Below are 18,672 nucleotides of genomic sequence, written 5' to 3' on the forward strand. Positions count from 1 at the left end.
TGCCTTTTATTCTCTTTCTCTAGACACTTTTAAAAAGTGTCCTTCATATACAAAAAGACTCCATGACATCTGTCCTTGAGAAAGAGGAGGGTTCACGTTGGAATCCCCCGTGCACAGAAATGGCTGCCTGAACCCAACAAGCAAGGGAATCCAGATCCAGGAGGAAATGGGGTGTGGACACAGGCAGCGGGGATGCTGTTCTCTGCCCTGCGGCCATCGTGTCTGAGTCACTGCTCTTGCTCCTACAAGAGAAGTGGCATCACGACCGTGTTTGTGCAGGAGGGGCTGACCTGTGTGAGCCATTTAACTGAAGTCCCAAACTTTTTATTTGGGAGGGGGCCAATAATTCAGACGCCTAGATGCCTTGCCTTCGAGTTAAAGAAGATGAGTTTAAGCTGGAAGTGAGGTTGTCAGGTGCAAGGAGCTGAAATTACCTGCAGCTGCCGAGGACCCATCGTGTCACCTGCCCTCTGCCCAGACCTGTGGGCTCAGGCTCGTCTTAATTATTCAATACGTGCAGCCACAGCTGACAATCAACCAGCTATACAAACAGTCAAAGAGAAATAAGCACAAGCATGGTGGGCGCATGTCCACTGGAGATAGGTCTTTGGCCATTTAGTTAGTTGAGCTCCAAATACGAGGGGAAACAAATGATTCGCAACGTTGCTTTTCTTCCTGGGTCTCTTTTACACCTTGGCCTCCTAGCCCCCCGTCAGCTTTCACAGGTCACAGCCACCCTGCTCATTTGGTCTGCTCCCAAACCACATGAAAAGTATAACATAAACACACAAGCTTTTGTTTCCCTGACATCACAAACAGTACTGGGGTTTCTGCAGTGACTGTCCCCAATGGGAGGACATCAATGATAATCAAGCATTGATACCCGAGCATCTCCTAGCAGTACACAGCTTTCCGGCTGAGAAGCCAAGGGACACCTGCAGCTTTAATTGCATTCTCCCCTCCCTCTGCTGGCTGCTGCCAGGCCAAGGGGGTTCTTTCTCAAGAGCAGGCTGGGGGCAGAGGCCAGCACCCCATTCTCAAGTTGCCATTGCTGTTTTCCTCTGTTTCCCCTCAGGACATACAGTTTCTGCACAAAATGACACTTGAAAGAAAAAAGGGGTGGGGGTTTGTTTGTAACATGACATTTTGCAGTCGAGGAGAAGGGAGCATTTGAAATGGTTTTGCGTACCCTGTAGGCTACTGGGTCAGTCCAGCGGCTCCTCAGAGGCCGGGCAGGCTGAGGTGGCGGAAACCCAGGGGCTGAGAAGAGGCCAGTTTCATCCAGGCAAGAACGATGCCTCTGCAGCCACAGGGCAGTCGCTCTTCCTTGACGGGGACTCTCATACAATCAGATGGAAAGGATCCTGCAATGGCCTCAGCCTCGGCCTCAGAGGGCCCGCAGTCTAGTGAGGAAACAGCTCTGAGGCTACAGATATGCAAATCCGTTCTGAGAGCCACAGCCGCCCAGCCCAGAAGAGCCCTGTGGGTGGAGACTGATGGGGCCATACGGAGCTGCTGGGGCCATTGTCCCATCCCTGCAGGAACTTCAAGTTCCAGACTTAGCCAGGGCTGCCTCTTAGCACCATTCAGATACAAGACTCATTATCCAGAAATTCTAGAGAATAAGCTTCAAGAACGTGCAAAGATATTTAGACCATCAGTTGCATAGGTTATATCATAAATCAGGCATGGATGGAAAGCGAGCTCACAACTGCATACATTTTAAAACACAAACCTTGAACCACCTTTCAGTCATCCTGTCCTGGGGTATTATTTTTGTCTTACAGCAGGAGATTCTGGAAATTCTGGCTTATTTATCAGATCACACCACCAGTTGTTATTAAAAGAGAGTAGTGTAGCTTGTTCTATTTTAGGTTGGGTTTTTTGTTTTGTTTTGTTTTGGTTTTGGTAACATCATAGACCTGAATGAATGTGAGTGACAGGTTTATACTTAAGACAGACAGCCGACCTCTGGACAGGGCTTACTCTGAGAAGTCTAAATGCTAGTTCTGGCCACCACACCGGTCTTAGCTTTGGACTTGGGCAAATGATCCTGCTTTACCAGGTAAAGGGGTGGTGGCAAGAACTTAGAGGCGTGTGTGTGGATCAACTCACAAGGATCCTATTAACAAACAAAAATGCTGAATTCTAAAAAGTTGAGAGCTTCCTGACACCCAAGGAAACGTGGTGAAACGTGTTGAACAGGAAGCACCTTCGGTTCTAAAACGTGATGTGTCCTCCTCAAACTACTAAATTTACAGCCCGTTTAGGCCATCCAGGCAACATCCGAGCTGAAGTCTCCTTAACTGCCGCTGACAGGAGACGGTCTGGGTTGCAAAGGCTGTAAAGCTACTGTAGTACCTGGCTTTAGTCACAGAAGAGAATCGGATGTCTCTCATTTGTAATTTGGAAATCGAGCTTTCAGATCAAAATACAGAGGCGGGCGAGGGACAATGGAGGACTTCACCTAATGTAGAGTATTAAGTGAGTGCTAAACAATATTTTGACTTAGTGTTTCTCTTTATTATACCTTAGCAATCTATTATGCTGTCCTTCAGCTGTAACTCAAATTCACCATGACAGATTTATTTCAGAGCCCAGTAAAGACCTGGTGAGTGAGAAAGGTTCACAGGAGGAAACCCACTGGGAGACACCACCACCCTTAAATAACATGTCTGGCTGCCTTTGGAGACAGATTCTGCCATCTCTGTTCAGTTGATGAAAATTTCAACCGGCTTAGGAGCTAAACAAACAAGAGTCAATCGTTTCTGGAGATGAAGATGTCAGATGAAAGAATATTTGAAATTTTAATTGTCATTACCCTATCTTTCGATTTCATTTAAATTATATGGCAAACATTTATTAAGGAACGGCAGATTAAAATTCAACTCTACATTGGTAGATCCAGAATAAGATCTACAGACCAATAGACCCACAAGGAGGGTGCGACTACATTGCCGAGACATACACATAAGGAGTTTTTTAGTTTGGGTTTAGAGATGCAAGAATGGAAATATTGGGAAAGTTGGGCAGAAGCCTTAAACACAGAAATGACCCATGTTCTCCAAAATGCTTTGAAAATCACCATCCTAACACCTACAAGAAAAATCTCCAAACTGAGCGACTTGCCCAACAAAAAATTCAACACTTTTTTTCACTGAAGAAGTCTTAGATTAAATATTCCAGATGGTAATTTATTCACCTATTTTACGAAATACAGTTTACCTTAAAACATCTATAAAACCATGGTAAATCTTACCTGTGCTAAGAAAATATATAAAATTGCTCATTAGAGAGCCAAGTTAAATGAGTACGACATATTCTAACTTTTAAGTGCCTGTTAGTAGAAGTCATTTACATTGTTTTGCTTCTTAATTTAAATTTATTGTTGGCTCTGGAGACAGCCAATGCTCACTGCACCACACATCACTTCGACAACACACACACTATCTGTTAGAATTTTAGAAGTTCTAAAAACTCTTCCCCAAAATAACTAACAAATAATTTTCATTGAACTGAAAGGATAACTTTGTAACAGGACACAGAAGGAAAGATGTCAGTTCCTGGTATCTTTTCTATTAACACTAATCATGGAATGAAAAAAAAGCATAGGGTACATTCTTCATCTGTTGGTTTTACCTTTGGGTATATTTCAGTAAGAGTAATCCTGAAAAGTTAATTCAAATTATTCATCTCATTTAAATTGCAGGCTCCATTTGTTTAAAACATCCAAGTCAATTTACTGCTTTCCATTTCCATCGCTAGCTACTGCCTTGATCGAAGGCTGCTCTAGCAGCTCAAACGGAATTCCTGACTCCTCTTTACAAGGCATTTCTTCACATAGTAGCCACAGTGATTATTCTTTTTGTAAATCATGAATATGATATTGTTCTCCTGCACAAAACCTTCCAAGGACTTTCTATGGCACTTTGAAAGGAAATCCAAATTCTCTACCCGGACCAGCTTGGTCCCCACCTCCCAAATCTAGGCAGACAGCCTCCCTGCCCCTACTTCTGAAATCACTGTCAATTCAGGACCTTGGCAGGGGCGCTTGCATTTGCTGGGAACATTCTCCGACCAGCTTTGTCTGGCCACTGCTTCTCACCACTCAGGCATAAGCAGAGTTGTCGCCTCCAGAGAGCTCTTCCCTGACCACTTCATCGCCCCTCACAGAAATCCTCAATCCACTAAAATAGTACCTAGCACAGAGCATCCAATACATTTGTTGATGAATGTTAATTAACCCAGCGCAGGGGTTAAGTGCCTGGGCTTTGGAGTTGGCTCAGTCTGAGTTGAAATACCAGGTTTGCAATCTACTAGCTCTGAGACTTAAGCAAGCTAACTTTTTTTAAAGACTTGACTTCTTTATAAAATTGAAATATTCATGAGGCAGGACAAAACCAAATTTAAATGAGATAACTGGGACTCAAGTTTCCCTGGTCAAAGCTCACTCTTCCAGGCCCTACTTCATATGGACTGCCTCCATATCCACTGAAACTGAAGATCCCTCATGGAGGAGTGAGGGAGGGAAATGGACAAATATAAAAGCCCTAAGCACTTCAAATCACCACTAAAGACTCATTTTCTCTCTGAGACCTCTGTGCAGGATTTCAGGAAACTGTAATCAGGCTCTGTCAGTCTGCTTGGGTCCCAAGCCAGCTCATGTACTTAGTGTTGGCCAGTTACTTAAAGTCTCCAGGTCTCAGTTTCCTGGAGGATGAAGAGCTCTTCCCTCTCAGAGAAGTGACAGTGAGGCAGCACCACCAGGGAAAGCACTCGGCACCTTAGTGCTAAATTTATACTGAGCTTGCAAGGGCATTGGTCAGGGGGTATCAGGCTGAATTTAAAATATTTCTTAAGGAGGTAAATTCGAGATCTCATAACAAGCATTCATTCCATTAGAAGAAAAAAAAATGCATTTTCCAACATGGACATTTGAATGCCTTTAAGGCCACCTTAACAGATAAATCCCAGATGATGCTGACCTACCTATCATCTCAGCGTTCCTTCTGGCCGCAAGCAATTGATGCCTCTGCTCTGAAGATCGCCACTGCTCTCAGCATCTTCCTTTAACCGGCACAAAGTCACATCGCATGCTCTATTTACAGAAGGTCATAGGAAAACTTCTGATGCTATAAAGAATTTCAGAAGACCCTGTAAGACTCATTTTATGAAACATATTCTCCCTCCTTAAAGTCCTATTTTAAGGCTTACAAAATCTTTCAGTTAAATTTTTTACGTTCTCTCTACTTTGCGCAGATCTAATCTTTTCTTCCACGTTTGAAGATTCCATTCCAGAAACTATTCTTCTTAAAGGCACTTTTCTCCCCTGCGAACTACCCTCGTGCTAACTTCCGAGTCAAAACGACAGGTGAAGCTACCACAGGTCTGTAAGGTGGAGGTTTCAGTAGCTCCCTTTCTGGAATCATCATGGGTATACCTTCATCTTGGGATTTGAAATCACCAAACCTCATTGTCTAAGAGGGATTCGGCAGGCTGCCTGGTGACATCTACAGGGGGGGATGGCTTGCGTGTCGGGGGGAGGGTGTGGGGAGAGAGCCGGCACGCAGACCGGCTCCACCCTCTCTTCCTCTCCTTTTTCACGGCAAGGAAAGAGGGCTTTGTGTTTGGTCAGGTGACAGAACAAGGAGAAAATAGAGGATCTCAAATTCTAGTTTACCTCAAATATCAAAGGTCATAAGAGGTGCACAAATCCGGAGCCCCCAGGCCTACGCGGGCGCGCGAGAGCCGGCGTGCGTGCGTGTGCGTGGTCCACGCGCGTTCGCACATGCTCGCTTAAGCAGGTCCGTTTGTAGTCCCCGCGGGTCTCCATGGTCCTGGCGCGGAGCCCGGGTCCGCAGGACACCGGAGTGCCTTTGTGTCCCTATCTGACACCACGGCATTGTGTCTTTCTCCCCATTAACCAAGGATAAATGACCTAGATAGTGTGCCTATTAAAGCCTCATTTTTCTATGTGCCCTTTTGTTGCTCGGTGTACCACATTATCAGGCACTGCACATGTTTTCAAGTAGTCTTGGTCTCACATGCCCTTTGGGGGGAGAAATAGGAGGTTTCCGCTCATGGTTCGGTTGAGCTCTCTGGAGCAGTGTTAGGTAAAGGCAAATTAAGGGTTTTCTTCCGGTCCAGTCTGAAGACAAGTCAGTTTAGCATATTACCAACAGCTAATCTGGTATAGGAGGATATAGCAAGAAACTGTACGAAGGCCAGAATGCTGTATTTGCATCTATTGCGAATACAAAAAATAGAGTGAACACCAGTTCCCCTTCTATACTACATTCTATAATTACATCTCTGCATATCATGGGTCACTTTTATTAAAAGCATCATTACTACAGTTGGCAGCAATTTACATTTTATCTTACATGATAGCAGTTTTCAAAGAAAAAAAAATAAAAGGACATCACAACAAAGAAAAACAATACATTTACAAAGTCATGTCTGTAAACTTCAAGGCTAGTTTAGAGCTGAGGTAATGCTGTTTTAGCTTTGTGGCTAAAGTAACAAAGTCCTTTAATTTAAAAAAGGTACCTGATTCTCTCTTCTCTCACTCTTTATTTATTCATCTATTTATTTTGTTTATACCAGTGCATTACAAGACCACGAGACAATGGAACTGTAGTTCTGTCTGGCAAGAACCCTCCCAGTAGGTTAATTTCCAAAGGGACCCTTCACATTCAACAGCTGCCTTATTATTGCTGCGCCTCAGGACAGAGACGTTCACACTAACGTGGAGATTGTCAGAGTGTATGGATGTGTGTGTATGTGCGAGTGTGGGAACCCCCGTACAGTCAAAAAAAGGGAAACAAACGAGCAAGTATGATATGTACGGTAAATTTCATCTTGACCTTCACAGCAAAAAAAAAAAAAAAAAAAAATTAAAATTAAAAAATTAAATATATAACTTCATACTTCCTTTGAGCAGCACTTCCTTCCATTAGTGCCACTCTGTTACAAATTGCTCTTTATTATAATACCAATGGTACCAAAAGAAAAAGAAAAGAAAAGAAGGGGGGGGTGAAAAAGCAGAGCATTATGGAAGTTTCCTTAAAAAGACATGTTCACCTCTCAAATTTCATCTCTCCTAGGGATAATAAATAATGCACTGCACAATACTTAATGACCAAGATACCTTTTGACACACCTGTATAACATGACTTGGACTTTTTTTTTCTTTTTTTCTTTTTTTGCTACACTATGTTACAGAACAGCTTATAAAACTAGGTATGAACATTAACTGTGAGTGTAAACAGTAGGACTACCACTTGTCAAAAGTTTTAAACACTTTAACTGGAACTGGTACTGGTTATTCGTCATTTTCATTGTTTTCTATTTCGTCCCCCCCGTCGAGTGAGTCTAGCTCCTCCCCCTGTGCCATTTCGTCTTCCAGGACCGAGGACTCGGCGGTCTTGTCCAGGCTCTCCTCCGCATCGCTGCCTTCCGCGTTCTCTTCTTCCTGGAAGGCACCCCCCTCGGCCTTGTCGGGAGCCTTTTCTTCGCCGGAGCCCACGGCATTCTGAAGTCCTGCCAGTGCGGGGAAGCCGGGCAGTGTCAATCCCCCCAGTCCTGGAGGTAGAAACATGGATGGGTAGAAGAGGCCCGGGGCCATGGTGGACAGGAGGAAGGGGTTGAAGGCGAGCGGGCTGGAGGGCAGGCCGGCCGGGCCCGGAGCAGCACCCACGGAGCCATTGGCAGAGTCGGGAGCCGGGGCGGCGTCTGTGCTTTTCTCGGAGTCCTTGTTCTCGTCCTCGTGCTCGGCGCCCTTCTCGTCCGCCTTCGAAGTGCCGTCGTCCGCCTCTCCCGGGCCGGCCGCGGGGGCTGAGGTGCCGGCGGCGGCCGACAGCGGGGTGTTGAGAAGCCCGCCCAGGCCGAAGACACTGGGTAGGCCGGCCACGCCGGGCAGCATCAGGGGCAGCACGGCCGCCGGGTTCTTGGTGTCACCTCCGGCGGCGGCGGCCGCGGTGGCCAGGCCCGGCGGGAAGCCCATGAGACCCGCCAGCTGGAGAGACTGGAGATTCTGGAGGTTCTGCAGGCTCGTCAGGTCCATTCCAGCGAACAGGCTGTTCACCAGCAGAGGGTTGATCCCCGACGTGGAAGCCACGGCCGCGGCAGCGGCGGCTGCCCTGGCGATTTCGCTCTTGGGCCTCCGTCCTCTCCTGCTGGCTCCCTCTCCCCTCACCACGGGTCCAGTGAGAAGCCGGTCAAACATTGACTCAGGAACAAAACCCTGAAGGGAAGGGAGAGGCACACAGGGGCTGTCAGAGTTGTTCAGGAAGGCCTCCTCTCCAAGTGAGCCTCTGCTGGGACCTGAACACTGAATTTTCATTCCGAATGCAAACACATGAGCAAGTATTTCTGGTCTAAAAGCTCAAGGATTAAACTTATGAGAGCAAAAATTCTATTTTTCAGCACTATATAGTAGCTCACCGAAGTATGCTAAATTGCCAGGAAAAAAGTTCAAGGCTATGGGTGAGACAAACGTCAAGTTATCTGCAACTACAGCTAACTCACAAAACAGCAGAAGGAAGTTGAAAAATATGGACAAATTAATTACAATTATATTGTAGTAGCTACCCTGGAGAAACAAAAACTCGTGTTTACACTAAAACCTGTACACGAAGGTTTAAAGCAGTTCTACTCATAAATATCAAAATCTGGAAACAGCTCAGGTGTTCTTCCGTAAATGATGGATAAATGCAGCCAGGGTACCTCCACGCACTGCAAGGCTGAGCCGCAGTGAAACTTCTGACCCCGGCAACCACTTGGATGACTCTCAGTATGATGAGTGAAGGAAGCCGGGTCAGAAAGGTTACATAATTTATGCCTCAAAAAGATAAAACTCTAGGGCTGCAGAACGCATCAGCAAGCAGTTGCCCTGGGCTAGGGGTGGGGAGAGAGAATAAAACAAGGGGACTTAGGGGTGACGGAACTGTCTGAATGCAGAAACTACTGTAAAGACAGGCCCATACACCAAAAGAAAAATAAGCACTTTTACTGTATAATTTAAATGATAAAAAAAAAAAAATAATCAAGACTTTATTATTAACTGATTAATTTTTAAAAGCGCTGAAATAAGTTTTAGGCAGAACTGTTGTATTTTTTATTTATTTTAATTATCAGAAGTCACAGTTAATCTTAAGGATCTCGATCACCATAAATCCCATTCTACAGATGTGCTGTGAACCAGGCTTACCTGGACCCCTCCTCCCTAGAGTATGCATATTTCTCTAGGCCCTTTTAAATCAGAGCTGTCCAATCAATCCACTTTGGATTAATGACATATTGATACAAGGAAAGATGATATATTAATGAGGTATGAAAATGATGTATTATGGTAATTCTTTTAAGTCAAGAATAAGTTATAAATGAATAATTTATGGTCAACAGAAAGTAAAGAAAAAATCAGGAAAACAGTGGTTCTCCTTTCTGGACAAAAAGGCAGAGTCTGTACTTACAGACTGCTTGACTATATCAGTCCAATCTGGGGCAACCGCAAACTCGGGGTTTTCTTCCAGCCACCGGGGTAGATCCTTCATCGGAGGCGCCATAGCTCCACCCATCTGGGGAGAGGCGTTTGGAAAATGGTTAAGAAACAGACAACTTCTCCCTCCCTCTCCCCATCTGTATATATACACACATATCATACACGTATATTCTGGAAGAAACATGATTCATTTCCCTTATAAAAGATGTCAGAAGAAAATCCTTTCTTTTTCTTCTTTTTTTTTTTTGGCCGCACCCAGGGCACGTGGAAGTTCCCAGGCCAGGGATCAAATCCAAGCCACAGCAGTGACAATGCCAAATCCTTAACCCACTGAGCTACCAGGGAACTCCTAAAATCCTTCTTTCTGGGAGAAGAAATCTCATAGACCTCAATTCTCTCCCAATGTTTACCTTCTTCCCATTTCGTTTATTGACCACAGGCACCCTTTCTTCTCCCGTCAAAGTGTTTATATCCAATTTATTAGGGTTTCGACATCTGTGTCGTTTTTGTTTCGGTTTCTGAAATGAGGAAAACAGCACATCTGCATTCTTCTGCAAAACAAAAACAAAACATATTTAGTAAAATTGTAGGTAGTACTTAGTCTTTCCTATATAAATGACGAACAGAGTGGTCCAGCCATTTTCAATTATTATGGAAGTTTCAAGAATCATTATTAGAAACCATACTTTTGTTTGAAAGGACAAACTATGGTTTTTTTCCAAGCAAGGAAATGCATACTTAAGAAACAAACATGGAGGCTGAGGGTGTGCTTTTCCTTTTGTCTCTCAATAATCCTGCTTAAAGTCTTTTCTTCAAATGTTTAACTAAGTCACGGTTTTTAAAAAGGAAACTTTCTCCAGAACCTTTGCTAATCTCTACTCAGTGACTTGAATGGATACACAGATGATCTCACATCTCTGACATGAGACTATACATGACGAGACCCAACCCAAGAGATAAAAGCCTTTGCAGGAAGGCAAATTCCAAGTGGCAGAAACTCAACAAAATAACATGTAAACCCCTCCATTTAAGTTTTTTAAAATTCAACCACATAAGTATAGGATGTAAAAAATCTGCACTGCTAGCTAGCAAACAGTTTAAGCGACAAATCGTCTGAAGATCGTGCTACCGTCTAAAACACAGCAAAAGTGTTAGCTGCTTAACAAAGAAACCAATAAAAAAAAAACTTGGGCTGCTGCTCAAATCTTGGCAATAACAGCTTCATAATATTCTATGCTGGGCAGACCTGGTCCGGGGACCAATTACAGCATGTTCGGGAGTGTTTTCCCAATACCAAGACCCCCTGGAAATGATGCCATGTGAAGAAATGGAGTTACGTCTATTTGGTAGGAGAAGGGAAAAGCAAGGAAATGCATACTAGGTGTCTTCAAATAACTATCAGGCTGCCTTTCACATCGGACAGATCTGAAGCTGATTTCTCTAATGCAGAAGGTACAACCACAAAAACCAGGAAACATCTGTGGTAACGAGACAGTCAAAGAAAAGGCAGAGGGAGGGACCCGAGATTCCTTCATCGTACAGAAGGAAATGGACTAACCTAGAAAGAGTCCCCCCAAGTCTCAACTCTTTAATACTCACTGGTACATAACTTGGCATATCAACAGTGTAAGTGGGATGCAGCTTCAGCCATTCAACTAGATCCTTATTTTTAGGAGCATCTTCCCCCACCAGCCTAGTCCCATCTTCAAGATTTATAACAGGGATCCGCGTGTCTGGGTCCAGCTGTCCAGGAGAAGGAATGTTTCTTGTAGGCGGGGTCTCTATATCTTCTTCAAAAGCTTTGGTCACCTCAGCATCCTCCTGCGGAAAGTTGACAGAATCATCACGTGAAGAGAGAAATTCTTGGAGTTCCCATCGTGGCTCAGTGGTTAGCGAATCCAACTTGGAATCATGAGGTTGCGGGTTCGATCTCTGGCCTTGCTCAGTGGGTTAAGGATCTGGCGTTGCCGAGAGCTGTGGTGTAGGTTGCAGATGCAGTTCGGATCCCGCATTGCTGTGGCTCTGGGGTAGGCTGGCGGCTACAGCTCTGATTCGACCCCTAGCCTGGGAACATTCATATGCCGAGGGAGCAGCCCAAGAAATGGCAAAAAAGACAAAAAAAAAAAAAGAGAGAGAGAGAGAGAGAAATCCTGATAACATCCTATCCCAAGAATATGCTGACCTAGCATCATGGATCTCCAATCTGAAAGGGGAAGAAACTACCGGAAATAATATCAGTTTTGGAACAGCTCTTAAACTAGAAGATGGACCTGATACCATGCATCATGTTGTAGAATTAGTAACAAGGTGGCAAATTCACTGCCCATCAATTGCTTCGTATTTGAGAGCTTAAGTAAGGCACTAGGAAGAAACACACAGAGTGGAGTCTGGGCTTGATATGCATGAAAGGTAGCCTCTCGGTTTCTTTTGGGGATCCTGGGGAGCATTGCTAAAGAAATTATAATTAGAGGGACGTTCCAAAAGCCGGTTTATACGGAGCTTTTCGTCACTCCATGATCAGTACAATTCCATTGGTAGTACAGTATTTCCCGTTAGGTGTGTGTGGCAGCCTTGGAAAGATCAAGTCTAACCGAGGTCATGACTCCACCATCATCCAGCCACTGTTCAAACTGTTATTTCGACCTGCAGACGTCTTTAAGGTGGCCCATCTGCCCATTCCTACTGCTCCCACTTTGGTTCAGGTTGCACCTTTTTCACTCCTAAATGGCCTCCCTGATTCTAGCCCACCCGTCTTTGAATCCCCATCACCTTCAGGATAAAAGCCAAGTCCTTTAGCAGGGCAGTCCAGGCCCTCTGTGACATGCATCCTACCTTGTCACCAAGCTCACCTCTCCTGAAGCTGCCTCCTCACCACATTTCCTGGCCAGTAACTTGCAGTTCACCAGACACGACGGGCTCTCTCTGGCCTCAGGCCCTTGGCACATGCTCTCCCCGCTGCCTCTTTCCAAATGACTCACTCCCACAAAACTTTCAACCTTTCACAGAGGTATAAGAGGTATGACTGTCTCTAGGGACGCTCCCCGTCTGTCCCTCCCCACATCCTCCTCCCCACATTCCCGTTTTTCCTTTGGGCTCACGAAGCACCCCAGGCGTGCCTCACAACAGTGACACGCTATTTATTGGCCACCCGTCTGAAACACTGAGTTCACTGGTGCGAGCGCCTGTCAGGCCTTTCTTCCCCACATCCCAGTGCCCAGCACAGGGTGGGCCGGCTCCCACAATGCCGCCAGATGCAGGAGACTGCACCCTTGCTTTTCATGGTGGCATCGTGGTCTCCAATTTGAGTACTGCAAGATTTCAGGCTCTGTCCTGTTGCGTAAAAGTCACCCTGCTGACCTATATACCTCTCCACTACTCAGCCCATTTACAGATCAATTAGCATTCTTCTTGTATTTTATGAACACATAACCCTCTGTAATGCCAAATGAGGAATCCCCAAATTCCAACAGTTAAGAGTAAAAAAATAATTAAAATTTTTAAAAATTAAAAAATAAAAATACATTCTCTAACATCCCCTATGAGTTTTGAGCCAGGTTGCTAAATACGAATTTAGGAAATAAAACAATAAATTCTCAGGAACGGCTTAAGATACACGTAGGAATAAAATTGGCTTAAGTTGAGCATGGGGTGTCTAATTACAATAGGAAATAGTACTTGCGCTTACTGACTGTAAATTCCTGACACAGGGTCCACAGACAATCATAAGATTCACAATGAAAAATGACAGGGAATGAAGCCTCATGAGCTGCAGAAAATCCTTGATTTGCTGACGTGTATGGAGAAAGGATTTTCGGCATTAGGGGTGGTTCCCAGCAGGAAGGCTAATTGCTGGCAATACCACTTTGGGGATGACAGACATAGAAATGGTATTTTAACTTATGGAACAACCAGTCACAGCTGATCCATCATGAGGTGTATTTTTTTACAAGATTCTAAAAGGAGCCATATGATCAACAAAAATGACCACTATAATGACTGGTACATTGGAAATGAGTTTTGAAGATTATCTTTTAACCATTTGGAGGCTTCTTTTGTGTGTGTGTCTGTGTGTGTGTGTGTGTGTGTCTTTTTTTCTATGGCCCTACCCACGGCATATGGAGATTGCCAGGCTAGGGGTCAAATCAGAGCTGTTGCTGCCAGCCTACGCTAGAGCCACAGCAATGCCAGATCCGAGCCCCATTTGCGACCTACACCACAGCTCACGGCAATGCCGGATCCTCAACCCACTGAGAGAGGCCAGAGATCGAACCCGCAACCTCATGGTTCCTAGTCGGATTCGTTAACCACCGAGCCACGATGGGAACTCCTGGATGCTTCTGTTTTAATCAGACCCCCCAGGGAGCAAGTTTCAGTGCAGGCTATTTGGTCATTTCCAGACTCTAACTTCACCATGTCTTCCCTACTCTTTTAAGTTATTAAGCTTTCTCTAAATTCGAGAACTAAAAATCGGGCCAATAACAATAGGGATGGACTAAGGAACATACTGAAATCGACGTCTCCCCTCAGTGTTTCCCAAACTGTGTCCCACTGCCCAGGGTATGGGCCTGCTGCCCATATCCCAGCTCCTCGGGCACCAGCTCCAGCATCCCTGTGCTGACCTGGGTTTCAAATCCATGGGGCTTAAGATACCCTGTATCAATTTCAACGCTCTAAAAAGGGACTGCGCATAACTGGGTTCTCTGGGGTAAAATCCTCATCATTAGTTGGCTAGCCCGTTTTTAGGTGAGTGGTGGGGTGGAGTAGGGAAGAGAGTTATTCTGAGTACACTCCATTCATTTCTTTTGAACTGAAGAAGAAAAATCACAATCCATCGGCATACATTTCATGCAAACCTAAACTAGCACAGATCTCTATGCAGTTGAGCTTTTTAAAATAGCAGTTATGGAGGCAGGAGAATTCGCAACCAAGAGCTTTGTATACGAACACAAATCTTAAGCCTGAAACTGAACACGTACACTGCTCTAATAGTTGTCGGGCCCAGAACATATCGGTACTCTTAAGTGATGCTTTTTCCACCTCGAGGGCTCAGAGAAGATGATTATAGGCTCAGAAGAACACGCTTCTATTTGGGGCTAGTCTTCCAAGGGTCATCGGTATATCAGGATCTTGGGAAGAGTAAGTCCTCAAGCCACACCTGGTTCAGGCCGAGGGCTCTGTATCAACGCTCAGCACAGCCTGCCAGCTCAGAACTACGACTGTTCATTGTGATTCTACTTTTTTAGCATGGGTGACATGTGCCCCTCGTGGGCAGTGGCCGTCGGGACGGGCACACATGGGGCGGGGGGGAGGGGGAAGCTCCTGACTTACTGCACTCAGTGCCGTCCGTCTGTGGCTCATGAACAGCAGATCGAGGCCCTCCACGTTTTTCCTCCTTCCCCGTCTCCTCTTCACAGGAGGCTCGCTGTCCACCAGGGAGCCGTTGAGCAGGTGCCTGGAGGGCGTGCGGGACAGGCCTGCCTGGAGCAGCTCCATTTGAGTCTTAAAGGCATCGGACACCGGTGTTGAGACATTAGGCAAGATAAACTTTGAAGCAAGAGATGAAAAATTTGAGGTAGAGCTTGTCGCCTCTCTCGAGGCCTTGGATAAATCTACAACTTTCTCCTGTCCATTTTCCGAGACCACCTGAGACTCTCGCAGCTGGGCGACCATCTCCATGAGGTTTCGCCTCTTGGCAGCTCTTTCGGCCTCGATTTCGATCTTTCGCCTCCTCCTCCTCCGCTGGCGAGGGACAGAGAGGTTGAGGGCGTCTTCCTGTTGAAAAATCACAAAAAAAGAGTGAGCCCCGGAGTTCCCATTGTGGCTCAGTGGAAACGAACCTGATTAGTATCCATGAGGATGTGGGCTCGATCCCTGGCCTTGGTTAAGGATCTGGCGTTGCCACAAGCTGCAGCGTAGGTCACGGATGCGGCTCAGATGCAGCATTGCTGTGGCTGTGGCGCAGGTCGGCAGCTGCAGCTCAGATTTGACCCCCAGGCTGGGAACCTCCACAGGCCACCAGTGCGGCCCTAAAAAGACAAAAAAACAAAACAAAACAAAACAAAAGAGTGAGCCCAAACCACACCTGCTGTAGATGAAAGGAGCTGGCTTTCGGAAACTGGGAACAAGAAGCTTAAGGAAGTATGTGTCAGTGGCTGCTAAGCGGGGCTGAGGGAACAGGGGCCTCTCTTACATTTAGGTAGGACCAGGGACCTCGAGCTTCCAAACCGAGTTAGGAGAGCTCATCTTTAAGCTGCACTTGCCACCCGCTCTGACTGACCTTGGACATCTGAGGGGAGGCAGTGAGGTCCTCGCTCCCGCTGATGCTCGCCTGGCCAACCATGGAGAGCTCGGCCAGGCTCCTCTTCTGCAGGGGACTGTCGGCGGTGGGGGGCGCGTAGCCTGGGAGGAGGCCCTGGAAATCAAACATCTGGCGCCTATTTACCGGCCATTTGCCTTTCAACACTGCTTCACAGATGTTGTCTAATCGGTTTATCATTACTCGGTCCTGGAGGGAGAAGAAAAGGCACACGAAACTGTAACGAAGACCTGGTGAAAAGGAGGAGCTAAATCTACCCACCAAAATGCTGAAGAGCAGAAAAGGTTTAAAAAGTCACTTGGTGGCGGTGGTGGTAGCGGCGGTGGCAGCAGCAGCAGCAGGCAAAAAGGAAAAGTAAACAAAAAGCCAGCAAGCAAGGAAATAAACAAAACCCACCAGAACTGCTTTACTCTGGCGTCAGGTCCGGAGGTGGCCGCAGCACAGAAAACTCCCTATTTTTCCCTTATGAACACTGAATCACATATATTCGAGAACATTACATAACTAAAACATCCCTCAGTTTTACAAGTAACCATGGTTCAGGCTAAAGATTGTTGGGAAACATCAGGAGGAGACAATGGAAGCCTGCATTTAGCTTCTCGACGCTCTGGTGCTTCAGTCTGCAGGCTGGACCTCAGCCTGTCCCAGGAAGCGGGACATCATTAGCGTCACTATTAATAAAGTTCCGCATTACGAGTGGGCACCAACCTAGGAGCACCTAATGAGTGTCAATTCGCATTCCCCACCTATTATCACTTCAAGTTTCATTGAAGCGTGCACGTTAACAATTTCTAATTACAGCTCTTAAGCCCGGTTTTCATAGGTTAAACGTGCTGGCTGCAAAAGACCTTTTGGATGATCTGTAAAACTCCCTTCTAAACTCAGTAAGGAAGATGAGCAAAACGGGGAAATATGTCTAGATAGTACCTCCTTTAGTTAAAAATGTCACATTGCTTCTTTCACAGCTACCACTAGGGAAGACCAGCCTGGGGATGAGTTGACCGAAGCCTTTTTGATATTGTTTATCTTAAATCAGAGAGCCCTGTTACAGTGATCAGGATGATTATCTCCCCACTCTGAAAAACAGACCCAAATTACATAGAGATTGATTATAAAATTATGCTAGTTGGCCAAAAAAAGTAATTTCCATTTTGCTTTTTTGGTTATAGATAATTACATTTGAATCATCTCACAATGTAACCAAGCCAATGGGCCAATAGCCCACCCTCCCTGGTATTAGAAGATTACAGGTTTCCGAATACATGAAGTTGTCTTAAACCTGAAAGTTCTGCTGCAGATTAAAAACAAAAGAACCCCCCCACAGTTTTAAGAGTCCACACATTTTCCCATGCACACTGTTGCTGGGACTGCAAAATGGTGCAACTGCTACGGAAAACAGTGCAGAGGTCCCTCACAAAGTTAAAAATAGAGCTAACATGTATGATCCATCAATCCCACTTCTGCGTATGTATCCAAAAGAGCTGAAAGCAGGGTCTCAAGGAAAGATTAATAGACTCATGTTTGCAGGAGCACCATAATAAGCCAAAGGCTGGAAGAAACCCAAACATCCCATCAATAGATGAATGGATAAAGAGAAGGTGGTATATACAGACAATGGATTATTATTCAGCCTTAAAAAGGAAGGAAATCCTGTTACAATCTTTCACATGGATGGACCTTGAGGACATTATACTAAGTGAAATAAGCCATTCACAAAAAAATAAATACTGTATGATTCCACTTATATGAGGCATCTGAGCTAAAGTAGTCAAATTCACAGAAACAGAAAGTAGAACAGTGGCTGTCTAGGGGCAGTGGGGGAGGGGAGCTGTTTAGTGGGTACAGTTTCAGCCCTGCAAGATAAAAAAAGTCCTGGAGATCTCGTTTTACAACAATAAGAATATACTTCACACTAGCGAACCACACACTTTAAAATGGTTAGAACTGTCAATTTCGTAGTATGTGTTTCTTAATCACAATTTTTTTTTTTTTTTTTGCCAATGAGTGAGTCTTTGGAAACAATAATCCATGGACTACAGTAGACAAGTAACCTAAAAAACCACAAGGAACCAAAGATCCATACTTTTTTCTTATTCGCTTTGCTTCCTATCACAAAAATTTCTACAGATTTTTTTCCTTAGGTTTTTCCAGATCATTCTTTTAAAAACATAAGAAAAATCTACAATCTCCATATACGGCGACAAAGTTTCCCTTAAAATAATTTAACAAATCAAGCTAGAATGATTCCCTCCACCTCAGTGTTTTGGGTCAACAAAATAAAACCCCACCGACCTTTGGCCAAAACGAGAAGGCAAATGTCCTCTCGTGCAGGAGCTGAGCCACGGCCGGGTCCCCGTCCTCCATGTAGAAACCGTCCCGGGTCTCGTCCCTGGCTGTGCTCATGGAAGCATTGCTTTCTTCATCAAAATTCTTCCCTCTCGAGACAGCTCCTGCTGAGAAAGGAGTTAGTGTGCATCACTCACCACTGAAAAGAAGTGTGGAACAGATACAATTTCATATTCCAATGCCAGGAAGCTCCGTTTAGTTGAGTACCTGCTATGGCTGGAATGGTATTAGGCATTTTTATGCATTTGTTGTTTAAAAAGCTTGCGAGGCAGCTGGAGTTATTATTCCCATTTTACAGATGAGGAAGCAGAGGCTTAGGGAGGCTACGTCGCTAGTCATCTGGCATCCTGCACAAGAGTCTGGAGGCTGAATGACAGCCAAGTCTCTGAGCCGGAAGCCTCTGTTCCTCCACCAGGAAAAGGGGCTAATGTGTTGGCGGTGGTCCCTAGTTGCAGCTTCAGCAGGAAAGTAAAATGTGCCACCTTCTTTTCCCTTGGTGGCAGGTAGA

General features: G+C 45.3%; 1 protein-coding gene across 9 annotated transcripts in view; it reads right to left on the reverse strand.

The window, feature by feature from the left end:
- Positions 1–2,783: 2,783 nt before the first annotated feature.
- CHD7 (chromodomain helicase DNA binding protein 7) overlaps positions 2,784–18,672 on the reverse strand; it is a 187,629-nt gene continuing 171,740 nt past the window's right edge. For 5 of the 9 annotated variants that reach the window (XM_021089337.2, XM_021089334.2, XM_021089335.2 and 2 more), the window contains 7 exons: positions 18,111–18,271; positions 15,780–16,007; positions 14,831–15,274; positions 11,102–11,323; positions 9,913–10,053; positions 9,474–9,578; positions 2,784–8,245 (listed from right to left, as the gene is read on the reverse strand). In XM_021089337.2, coding sequence (XP_020944996.1) covers positions 7,325–8,245; positions 9,474–9,578; positions 9,913–10,053; positions 11,102–11,323; positions 14,831–15,274; positions 15,780–16,007; positions 18,111–18,271 — 2,222 coding nt within the window. In that variant the 3' untranslated portion in view covers positions 2,784–7,324. The remainder of the gene's footprint in view (positions 8,246–9,473; positions 9,579–9,912; positions 10,054–11,101; positions 11,324–14,830; positions 15,275–15,779; positions 16,008–18,110; positions 18,272–18,672) is intronic. The other 4 variants (XM_021089338.2, XM_021089336.2, XM_085022315.1 and 1 more) reach the window with 1 other exon arrangement.

The sequence above is a fragment of the Sus scrofa genome, chromosome 4, assembly GCF_054392235.1.
Source record: "Sus scrofa isolate SSC_HxYL_T2T_F1_AM1 chromosome 4, Sscrofa_HxYL_maternal_Yorkshire_Landrace_v2.0, whole genome shotgun sequence".
In the NCBI taxonomy this organism is placed as follows: domain Eukaryota; kingdom Metazoa; phylum Chordata; class Mammalia; order Artiodactyla; family Suidae; genus Sus; species Sus scrofa.